Raw genomic sequence first — 12,551 nt, forward strand, 5'->3', positions numbered from 1 at the left:
AGTATACAGAAAGTTAAAATCATTGTTGAAATGTGTGCTTTGAGCACACATTCCACCTGAAATCTTATCATTTAGATTTGTTTCATTATAGAAAAATCTATACTTACTCTCTGCATATATGATGAACTGGATATTCAAGGTTTCATCATACCCCTCATTCTCCTCTAGCCTTAATTTTAAAAACGATGATTTGGAACATAGTGACACCAGAATGTGAATGAGACACAGGTCTTTTTAATTTAAATCTAGTTCTGAACCAGTTTCATGTTAGAGTATGACTTGTTATGGATGAATGAATAAAGACTAGAATCTACAGGAGTGAGATTTGAGCATACCTTAATGAGTAATGATGTTTGATATTTATGAATTCACAGTAAGAATTAGGTATCCATAATTTCCTCCAAAGTATTCCTTTAAATATTGAAAGTGTTTGCAAGAAATACATATCAAGTTAAAAAGTAAGTCACAAAGGAGAAAGGAAAACCTAACTGACCTGACCCGATGAGTAATCTGTTTGCTACTAGTGTGATTTCTCCTGTAATAATATTATAATGATACATTTTCACACAGATAATTACATAAGCAAACTTCTTACTGATATGCATATATTTGTCTTCTTTATCTAATAGCCGGTATCTTTGGTACATTTCCAGTGAATGCCTTTACCATTGGTCTAGGGACTGGGGTGTAAACACCACCCACCTCCTTCAATGAACATGATGTTATCCAAAACTTCAGAAGATTCAAAATAAATATTTCAAGGTGAAGATGGCTGCCAGGTGCCTATTTTCATTTTGTCTACCAGCTGTTACATATTAACCTTCTAATTTATTTGGTGGGTGAAGATATCTGAAGTCACATGTTTGAATGGGGGGCAGAATGTATGTTATAAAAGGAAAGTTAACTCCCAAACAAGCTAGTGCACAGGTATCAAAATGGGCAAACTACTCCTTCTGACTGGTGAGTATGGGGGACTGAATTATGAAGTTAGCAAAAGAACAATAGTCTTGGATTTCCAGTCTCTCTGTTCATCATTATATGCTTCAGTCTCTGTCTGTCTCCATAGATTCTGCTCTGACCTTCTACCTGACCATATACTTTTTAAAGATTTTCTAAATACAGAATTAAAGAGCAATTTTAGAATCTTTTAAAAATGTTGAACATGGAATTCTAGAACACAGGGGCCTCCCTAGATGAGGAGTATGAAGAAATAAGTTCAAGTTACAGCCAAGCACATTTAAAATGAATATCTAGAAATGTTTCCAGACTGTAAGAACAGTTCTACACATTTTCTTCTTAACACTTTTAAGACGCTGGGTGAGAGTATGTTAGCTTGTTTGTAGTTTATGTTAAAGAAACTCAGGAGCAGATTGGCCTCTTATCTTACCAGCAGCTTTCCAGGAGGGCTGCACTGGCAACCAAAAACCTCAGTGGTGCTGGCAGCATTGCAGCAGCTGTCCAGGTCAGCCTCTGCCAGCAGTGATGATGGAAGAGGCAGCACAAGAACTTCCACAAGCTATTGTCATTGCCAGGGGCCAGATAGGGGGACACTCAGTTTGCCTTGCTCCTGAGCAGTTTTAACAGCCCAATCCCAGAAAATCTTATTGTCACCCTGGCTTGGACTAGGTGACTCACAAAATCTTTTTCTAATAATCCATCATCTGGTATGGAACTACTCTTTCTTTTGGTAAGTATGCATTTTACTTTTGCAGGAATAATATGAGTGTGTGAGTAGGGGGTGGTACTTGCAAGGCAGAATAGTCCCTGTGCCTGAGCATTCTTGTCCTACCAGAAGCCAAACCTTTCCAAACCAAGCAGGTTTACTGCCAGATACAAAGCATGGCTGGGAAAACAACTAAGAATCACCACTTGCCCCTGCAAGTGCTCAACCTCCAAATTTTCCCTGAAGGAAAATACAGTATAAGAAAGCCTGTGTTTCATTTACCTATTTATTTTTATTTTGAGATTTATATCTCACCTCTCTCCTGCCACATGAGGCTAGGGGTGGCTCATGACATTTAAAAAAAAATACAACAGAGCTATAAAGTTCATCATTAAAACAGTTAAAATCTTGTCTATTTCTACATCTACATTGATTCAGTTAGCAGACATTTAATTGCTAAACAGAACAGTACTATTATTTACAAGCAAAGCAAATTATGTTCTCAGTTCTGTGTTGTGCCGTCATTTCAGTGCTGTGCTAGGAATGGATCTGATAATAGGCATCTCTCTCCTAGGCAGTCTAATCAAGCCCCAATATTAATCACTATTACATATGGAGGACAGTTTCAAATGTTGCATGGAACTGCAGGAACTTTGAATATTCTGGTATCTAGTAACAAACTGTTTTAATAGTAATTCTTTCTCCCTGGGGAACTGCTTTTAAGTTGAATTTAATTTTTTGATTTATACTCCACCCTATCCCGCAAGCAGGCTCTGGGTGGCTTACAACATTTTCTATGGGAAGGATTGAGGAACTCATTCTCAGCCCATTTATCAAATTATAATTCTCGGGAGCAGGTTAGGGGAGTAACATGGTACTAGTGTAAAACCAGGGTAATTTTCTAGCCTAGATGGACTTGTTGACTTGTAGCTGTAAGAAAAACTCAGGCCTTGCTTTTGTGTTCAACTCACAACCAGACATTTCTTTAACAGGTCTGGCTTTCCTGCTGCAGCTGCAGCTGGGTAAGTTTCAGCGCACGTTACCTTTTTATTATATTTCATTAAAATTAATACTGAAAAACTGTTGCTTGAACATTAATACCCAGAATTCATTGACTGGCCTTTATTTTCTAAAATGTAGGTGCATCCACCAACATCGTCTGTTACTTCACCAACTGGAGCCAATACAGACCTGGAATTGCACGTTACATGCCCGAAGATCTTGACCCATGCCTATGTACTCATGTTATCTATGCTTTTGCTGGCATGGCTAACAACCAGATCCAGACCATTGAGTGGAATGATGTGGCTCTTTACGGTGGCATTAATGGACTCAAAAACTAGTAAGAGGATGCAGTGTTTGTATACACGCTGAACCAGAAAACACACATGCACAGATATCCTACTAAAGCACCCAGTCCAGCTTTAATATATTTGTTTTCTACTTTCTATCCAACATTAACAACATGTTGTTAAAAAGCACATTTTTGGTTCCAGCTTAGAGGTCTCAAGTAGTTTTAAGGGTTGCATAGAAGGGAAAATGTCTATAGGTGGGGCTGTACTTCAGTGCTGCATGTTAATATTAAAAATCTTCTTGCAACAAGATTGTCCCTTCTATACAACTCTGAAAGGGTATAGGATTACCCTGGCAATCCATCTTGTTGACATTTAGAGACATTTCATTTAAAGAAATTACCAGCTTGTAATTATTTGCAATGGGTTAAAATTTTTAGTGACATTTGGATAATTTGTTCACAGCAATCCTGACCTGAACACCTTGCTGTCTGTTGGAGGCTGGAACTTTGGAACCCAAAAGTAAGTTCCTCTATATGCATTCTGAACAGCTGGTTTTGCCACTGGCAACCACACAAGAACATTCACTGTGATATTTCCTTGGCCCTTAGCCATTTCATCAGTTAAACACTGTTCTTCTTTCAACCATATCCTAAATCCATCTAATATATTTCAAGATTAGAGAAACTAAAGGTTGCTTTCATATATTCAAGTCTCCACATACATATGAAGAGGAGTGTAAGTCATCATGCGAGGTTGTGTTTTTATTCAGCATCTGGAAACTGATCACTTGCCTTTGCTTCCAGGTTCATGAAGCTTCCCCTTGTCAAGGAAGAAGAATTAAATGGATTATGGTTATTAAACACAGATAGCCCTTCCTCCCTAAATTGCAAATAATATATTAGAAAAACAGTCTCTTGTCTATCTGTTTTTTATATATTTAATTTCAATATGTTTGTAAATTGCTAATGTTTTTAAACTGTTGTTAGCTGCCCTGCGCCTGTCAGGGGAGGGCGGGATATAAATCTGACAAATAAATAAATATCTATGCATTTCAAAGCTAGCTTGCTTCAAAGACAAATTTATATCTTGCATGCTAAAGGAGTGAATTGCATCTTGATTATAAAAACAGGGCACCTATTAGTTTTGTTACAGACATGGCCTGAAAGATACATATGAAATAAAATGGATCATCTCACTTTGCTTTATCTTGCAGGTTTTCTGACATGGTTTCTTCTGCTCAAAATCGCCAAACCTTTATTCAGTCTGCCATCTCCTTCCTGCGAAAGTATGGCTTTGATGGGCTGGACATTGACTGGGAGTATCCTGGGAACAGAGGCAGCCCTGCTGATACTCAACAGCTTTTCACAGTCTTGCTTAAGGTTGGCTTTGATAGTGCATTCCTCATGGCAATGGAAGGAATTTTCCTATTATCCTTTATATGCAATAGAGTTGCTACTCGCTAGTATAAGTGTAATATCAAGGCCCAAGTTATTGGTGGCAAACACATCTTCCATCATCTCCTCTTTTCACATCCTCAACAATCTCAATGGAAACTGAACAAAGACTGCAGATTTATACCCCGCCCCCTCTTCTCTCTGAATCAGAGACTCAGAGCGGTTTACAATTTCCTATATCTTCTCCTCCCACAACAGACACCCTGTGAGGTGGGTGGGGCTGAGAGGACTCAAAGGGAGTTCAATTGAGTGAGGTGTCATCTTACTTTTGAATTGGGTAGTGGATATGGCCACAATGATTTTCATATCTACATGGACATTAGTAGACGCAGGGCAATTGGAATTACTCTTTTGAGTTAAACCTTGCTACTTCAGGGCAGGTATTTTCCACATGAAGGTTTGGAGAGTTAGCTGGCTCTTTTAATATATTGCGCTCCATTACACATACATAAGTATATTTATTGCTATTTCCAGAAACAACCTTAAGGCATCTTATCTGTAAGCATGTTATTGAAAATGAATGCTTTTGTGTTTATATGCTCAGAAGAGACTCTGATATATAAATCGAATGTAAAAATGTAATTTATTTTTAATTTTAATGGCTCCATTTGGTGCACAAGTATGCCCAGGATGGCTCACAAAAATAAAACAAATAAAATAAGTTACAACAATAAAATAACCAGGGCTGCCAAGTGGATAGGCTGGCCCTGTTTCCACAACAGTTTTCTGAATATATCAGGCTGCCAAAACTATATCAAAATTACAGCTGTTTCTGAGGCATCTTTTTAATTGTATTGCTTTATTTGCCTCTGCCCTTCATTCTGGCATTTTATCTCAGTGTGTTGTAAATGTTAGAATTTTCTCACAGGGAAAATTTCTCCATCATTCATGGGGAAGTTTTCCCAGGTCAGGTAAGTGAATTCTCACCTTATATTTAAGGGGGGAAAACATATACACAAGAGTGGGGGGGAGACTCCTCAAAGTAGTTCATCTCTGGTTACTTAATAACAATTCACTTCTTGCAATGACAGGAAATGTATGAAGCTTTTGAGCAGGAGGCTTCTCAGACCAACAAACCCAGACTACTGATCTCTGCAGCAGTGTCTGCTGGAAAAGGCACCATCGAAACTGCTTACCAGATCCCACAGATGTCCAAGTAAGTGGCAAAGTTATGAGTTCTCCCAGTATAACATGAATGGACAGCTGCTTGGTTTGGAAAGCATGAGCTGCCTACTTTCTTTCATTTTTTTTTTAAATCCTACTACTGAGAAACTGGCAGTGGATTTCCTCATCACATAGGTAGATTGTTTCTTGCTTCACTAAAATTTGAAATACCATCCACAACAGGTGTCAAGGAAAAATAACTGACCTCTGTGTGGAGGTGGTCTGTAAATGTACCTGTACTAGTCAGAAAAGGTCAACTTGAAGAAAGAATGTGACTTGTGTGGCATATGTGAAGGAACTTCAGAATATGGGTATATATAGGATACTATTTGTACTTTTAACCTGGCCTGGACTAAATACAGATTTTATTATAGCCATGTTCTTGTCAGATTGCTTCATCTGCAAACAGTCAAAACCAGCTGTAATGCCAAGTGATTAAAGGAAAAATTAGTGTAGTTAGCAGGTCTTCTTGGTGTAAAATAACCATGCTTCTTTATCTCCTAAGAACATAAGAGAAGTCATGTTGGATCAGGCCAATGGCCCATCCAGTCCAACACTCTGTGTCATACAGTGGCCAAAAAAACCCCCAAGTGCCATCAGGAGGTCCACCAGTGGGGCCAAGACACTAGAAGCCTCCCACCGTGCCCCCCCCCAAGCACCAAGAATACAGAGCATCACTGCCACAGACAGAGAGTTCCAACAATACACTGTGGCTAATAGCCACTGATGGACCTCTGCTCCATATGCTTATCCAATCCCCTCTTGAAGCTATCTATGCTTGTAGCCGCCACCACCTCCTGTGGCAGTGAATTCCATGTGTTAATCACCCTTTGGATGAAGAAGTACTTCCTTTTATCCATTCTAACCCGACTGCTCAGCAATTTCATTGAATGTCCATGAGTTCTTGTATTGTGAAAAAGGGAGAAAAGTACTTATTTCTCTACCTCCTCTATCCCATGCATAATCTTGTAAACCTCTATCATGTCATCCCGAAATTGACATTTTTCCAAGCTAAAGAGCCCCAAGCATTTTAACCTCTCTTCATAGGGAAAGTGTTCCAACCCTTTAATCATTCTAGTTGCCCTTTTTCTGCACTTTTCCAATGCTATAATATCTTTTTTGAGGTCCTGTGACTCCTCCTGTTGCATCTGTTTGCAAATGCCAAGGGGCTGCCCCACAGAAAGTTTCTTGGGTCTTAGCAAATGCTAAATTGGACCCTTATGTAAATAACACAACTGAACAGTTTTGCAGAGTACACTGATTTGCTCTTTTATCATAATTTTGAATCATCACACCAAAATGCATAGAAAGGAAGCAGCAGCAATGACCATGGATGTATCGTGTGTTTCCTCTTATCTTGATTAGTTCAAAATTGCTCTTGAATGTAAAAGCATTGTATGTGGCACCACTTGATAAATGACCAGATTTAAAACAATTATGAATGATTTCTTTCTTTCTTTTTGCCATTCTCCTCCCTGTAAAAAAAAAGGTACATGGACCTTATCAATGTGATGACTTATGACCTCAGAGGATCTTGGGAAGGTTTCACTGGTGAGGACAGCCCATTGTTTGCAGGGCCTGAAGACCAAGGCTCCTACATCTACTTCAATGTGGTGAGTGACAGTTTCTATAAAGAGTTCTTTTTAACTTCCATTCACAATCAAAACAATCCCAATATTTATTTATTACATACTTATACTGTCCTTCCTTTAATGAACCTTGGGTAGCATATATGGTTCCCTCTCTTCTTTTCATCCTCAGAATAAGTCTATGTGATAGACAAAGTGAGCCTTGATAACTGGTTAGCCAGTTAGTCCAAACTCACCTAGTGAGTTCTGAACACCAATCTCCCTACTCCTATTGCAACACTCTAAATATTATACTGTATTTGCTCTTGAGATGGTTAGGAATATGTTTCTGACCCCTTTGCAATGCCTTTTGCAATACCAGGACTATGCTATGAATTATTGGAAGAGCAATGGTGCTCCAGCTGAGAAGTTGATGGTGGGATTTGGAGCCTATGCCCGCACCTTCACTCTCAGCAACCCCTCTAACCATGGCTTGAATGCTCCAACCTCTGGACCAGGTGCAGCTGGTGCCTACACCCAAGAAGCTGGAACACTGGCATACTTTGAGGTAAAACTCTGTCTCAGTTTATCGTATTACACTGCAAACAGGGTTAAAGTGATTGAATGTTCCCTCATATAAAAATTCTCTCCACATAGAAAATCAGATGTCAGGGAGAAAAACCTCAGGCCCGCTTCCAAGGGCAAAGTCCTTTAGCTGCTGCATCCTTCCCACAGGAGTAGACCCTGAGGAAGATGTACTGCCAGTATCCCTGTTAAAGTAATCTATGGTTCTCTTTTTTGCCTGGACTGGCCATTAATGCCTTCTCCACTGTCCATAGGAGAATTCAGTCACCCAAGACCACAGAAACCAACTCCAGCCTTCTCTGCTTCCTCCTTCAGCCTTCCTACGGCTACGAAAAACTGACTCTTCCCTCCTCTCTTCCTCCAAGGTTTACCAATCTCCAGGTGGAGCCTGGAGTGCTCCCAGAATTACAACTGATCTCAAGACTACAGAGATCAATTCCCCTTCAGGAAATTGCAGCTTTGCAGGAAAAAATCCTATGACATCACATTCCCACAGAGCTGTCTCCTCTGCCCAAACTCCACCCTCCCCAGACACTCCCCTCAAATCTTCTTGAGCAGAGTGGGCCATGCTAATTCCCCCTACTTCTGCCTTTTAACTGCTTCCTTCCTGCCAGCCACACCAAGTTCTGAGCTCTCTTATCCTACTCCTGAGCAGACCCTTACTCCTAAGTAGTTTAGTACTCCCCCCCCCACTTCCTGCTCCTGAGTTATCCTTGGGTCCTTTGACTCTTCCTCTTCTCTATAGCCAAGCTGCTTCTTCCTTTAGGTCTACTCCTGGGGGCTCCCTCTTCTCCCCATGTCTCTGGGTGCTATATAGTATGAAAGCCACTCTTTGCATTGCATCAGTTTAAAAGACTGCATAGAACTTGTTTGTATCAATGTCTTACTTACCCAATACAATTATAAAGTCCACTTCACAGTAAAAAGAACAAAATTGATCCAACAGCTACCTTTATGTAAGCAGATGTTTTCATAGATTTAACAAAGCATATCGGTCCCACAGATTTGTACCTTCTTGAAGAGTGGCGCCACTGTTGTGTGGAATGCTCCCCAGGAAGTTCCCTATGCCTACAAAGGAAATCAGTGGATTGGCTATGACAACCCTAAGAGTTTTGCCATCAAGGTATGCCTATTTGTTGCTCCATTTTGTGCTCATTGGCTATACTGTTTAACCAGGAAAGGGGAAAGAAAGGAAGGAAAGGTCATTAAGCTGATAGTACTTTAACGGTACCATCATGATCTGATGGCCCACATCACGATGGTTGCCAGGTCTGCCTTTTTTTATCTTCAGCAGATCAGGCAGCTAGCACCATATCTATCCCCCCCCAGGACAAGGCTACAGTGATCCATACAATGGTCACTTCCAGACTAGACTACTGTAACTCGCTCTATGCTGGTTTGCCCTTGAGACTGATCCAGAAACTGCAGCGGGTGCAGAGTGCGGCAGCTTGCCTGCTGACTGCACCATCTCTATGGGTAGGCATTTGGCCGGTGCTCCGCAGTCTGCACTGGCTGCCTATTGAGTACCGGATTCACTTCAAGGTTTTAGTTTTAACACTTAAAACTTTTTGTGGCCTGGGACCAACATATCTGCGAGACCATCTCCTCCTATATATGCCCGGGAGGTCATTACGTCCAGCCTCCCAACATCTGTTGGCTGTCCCTGGCCCAAGAGATGCCCGCCTTGCCTCAACTAGGGCCAGGGCTTTTTCAGTCCTGGCCCCGACCTGATGGAATCAGCTCCCTACAGAGATCCGAGCCCCACCTGGCTTATTACAGTAGGGCCTGTAAAATGGAGCTGTTCTGCCGGACTTTTAGTTGAGGCTGCGGGCGTCTGGTTGGCCTCCCCTGCCGGCACTGTCACTTGTGCTATAAAATGGAATAATATCTGCCATCTCTATGGGATAACCTTATCATGATGTGAGACGGCCAGGCTGGGCAATATGCAATGATATGGAAAATTTTCTGAGTGCCGTTGAGTTGTTTGTTTATAAAATGTTTTCATTGTATTTTATTGTTTTATCATATGTTGTACTCTGCTCTGAGCCCTACGAGGAATGGGCAGAACAGAAATATACTAAAATAAATAAATAAATAAATAAATAAATAAATAAATAAATAAATAAATAAATGTCTTCTGTAAATATGTTCAGCAGTACCAGACAGCCACCTGTCACTGGCAATTGTTAAAGTATTTGTTTCAGTAATGCTCACCTATTCAGGAAGCATTACCCTCATTCTGAACTAACACTTTTTCTCCAATCATGTAAGAACATAAATATTCTGACTGGCTATAGTCTAGTGTTAACTTTGTTTATATTTGGATATCTCATTGGCTGTGATGACCAATATAACAAATTAGGAAGCATTGGCCACAGTTGCTGCTGACTTTGTTTACTTTTAGAATTGTCATCCCAGATTTGATCTCTGTCTGGCTGATATATCACTTGTGTGACTAGCCCAATGAACAGATCCCACTCCCCACCCCCAGGGTCAGTATTCTCACACAGAAACACATTTTTAAAAAACCCAAAGAGTTTAGGAGGAGAGATGGGATTCCTCTGAAGGCATTACTTTTGACATGAAAATCAAAATGCAAGAATATTCTGCATAGCAAAGTTACTTGATTATTTCTCATCTCTTCTACATGAATCATGACAGTTTATTTTACAGGTTAAAATATTCTAAATTGCCAACGGGGTGGAATAGGATTCCAATTCCCTATTCCATTTCAGTGTTAAGCAATGGTGGGACACAGATAGCAACTGTTAATGGAATACAGAGAAAAGTATACAACTATTTTAAATATTTCTGTCCTGACATCTTCTTAGAATCAAGGCAGCAAACAATGCGATGACAGGTTACAAAGACACAAAAAATAATAGTCCATTAAAATATTAAATGTATAGGTTAAAAACACAGACTAAAACACAGCCAAATCCATCTAATCAGTAATTTTTTAAACTATCTCTTTCTTCCGGATTGGTGAGTCTTGCTTCCCACTGTTGTCAAATGATCTTGGATTTTAATTTAGGTGTTTTGCTGCCTCCTGTCCAAACAAGAACCTGTTCAATTGAACCACATGGGACTAACCCTGTAAATCATTTGATAGAGATTTATAACAGAGAAAACCTATATGTGTTTACCTGGAACTTAACCTTAAATAATTACAGAGTAAATTCCATGTAATGAAGATTGCAAACTTAGTTTGTTCAGATTTAAGATGGAATCCCTAAAATGCCTTTAGAAATCTAGTTTGTGATATGTACTTGCAACTTCAGGAGAGCTAAATTTATAAAGAGCAGTGTGGAGTCAGGCCACTGATCCTCTCACTAGGTAATACAAAGGAAAGGACAGCTATGATTCTCAGATTATTTAACTATAACTCACAGGCTAAGTGGCTGTTGGAGAACAACTTTGGAGGAGCCATGGTATGGGCTATTGACCTAGATGACTTCACTGGCATATTCTGTGGGGAAGGCAAATACCCTCTAATGAATGCCTTGAAATCTGCATTGGGAGTCACCACTCCAAGTGAGTAATGTATTGATACTGGTAGAATAAACATCTGGTTCTTTTTAACTGCTGATGATGCTCTTCTTGGCTCATCATATCCCGCTTGGATTCATTACTCTTAAGACTTTCTTGCCAGACCTCTTTCTAATTGTCACCAACAGCACTTCCTTCTCAACCCTACAGCAATGTTTAATTATTCTTTCATTTAATTAATAGAGCCATCTAAACGGCTTTCTAAGCCCATTAACTTCAATAGATTTAAAAGGATATAAAAATGTACTATTAATTATGTTGCCTCTTCTAGTTTAATCTCTTCCCATAACAGTTCTTTGCTGGATTTGCATATTCAGCTTGCCAAGAATAACAGATTACTCAACTTGTTTCCAGATTCGTTTTTCTACCCTATGTCATGGGTGGCCAACGGTAGCTCTTCAGGATTTTTGCCTACAACTCCCATCAGCCCCAGCCATTGGCCATGCTGGCTGGAGCTGATGGGAATTGTAGACAAAAAACAGCTGGAGAGCTACCGTTGGCCACCCCTGCCCTATACTATATACACTTTTCCCACTTCCTGATATTCTAATTAATTTCTGGGTTATATATCCCAAGCCATCTTGTATTATTATAGCACAGATCCACAACTTCCAAGGAAAGAAGATTCTAATGCCATACTTATCTATCTTCCAGACTGCAAAGTACCAGCAACAACTCTTGGCACCAATGCTAATCAACCTGCACACCCAACAGCTGCACCTTCTGGTGGCAGCAGCAGCTCTGGTGGCAGCGGCAGCTCTGGTGGAAGTTCTGGTGGCAGTGGAAGCACCTTCTGCAATGGAAAATCCAGTGGCCTTTACCCAGATCCCACTAACAAGAATAGCTTCTACCACTGTGTGAATGGGAAGACCTATCAGCAGTTTTGCCAATCTGGCCTTGTATTTGACTCCAGCTGCTCCTGCTGCAACTGGGCATGAGAACAACCACTGGGTGCAGGTGCATATGCTCCACTGCAGTAAATGTAGAAGAGATCAGTGTGGAAAATAAAGAGGCATTGCATTAATATCATAGTCAGTGATCTCTCACCAAATGCACACAAATTCAATGCAGTATCTGTTTAGATCCAATCCAGTTAAACTTTCCAATGACATTTTCTTGTGTTGCAATACAAAATATTTTGATTCGTAATTTTTAAAACACCTAGATGGTTTTTCTGCAAAGAACACAGACAAAAAAAAAATCTGAAACCATTTAACAGAAGTAGCAACATAAAATGTTTGCAAGCCAAATCACAATCCTTCTGCAATGGAAA

The 12,551-nt window shown here is 40.1% G+C and overlaps 1 protein-coding gene across 1 annotated transcript; it reads left to right on the plus strand.

Moving 5' to 3' along the window:
- The first annotated feature begins 880 nt into the window (after positions 1 to 880).
- LOC132566404 (acidic mammalian chitinase-like) lies at positions 881 to 12,286 on the plus strand. The gene is made up of 11 exons (XM_060231413.1): positions 881 to 960; positions 2,656 to 2,685; positions 2,804 to 3,005; positions 3,421 to 3,477; positions 4,172 to 4,337; positions 5,444 to 5,568; positions 7,066 to 7,189; positions 7,527 to 7,712; positions 8,733 to 8,852; positions 11,122 to 11,263; positions 11,933 to 12,286. Exons 1-11 carry the CDS (start codon positions 936 to 938, stop codon positions 12,214 to 12,216), a joined length of 1,461 nt encoding a protein of 486 aa, XP_060087396.1. The 5' UTR covers positions 881 to 935; the 3' UTR covers positions 12,217 to 12,286.
- Positions 12,287 to 12,551: the final 265 nt, after the last annotated feature.

Source organism: Heteronotia binoei, chromosome 2, assembly GCF_032191835.1.
Source record: "Heteronotia binoei isolate CCM8104 ecotype False Entrance Well chromosome 2, APGP_CSIRO_Hbin_v1, whole genome shotgun sequence".
Lineage (NCBI taxonomy): Eukaryota > Metazoa > Chordata > Lepidosauria > Squamata > Gekkonidae > Heteronotia > Heteronotia binoei.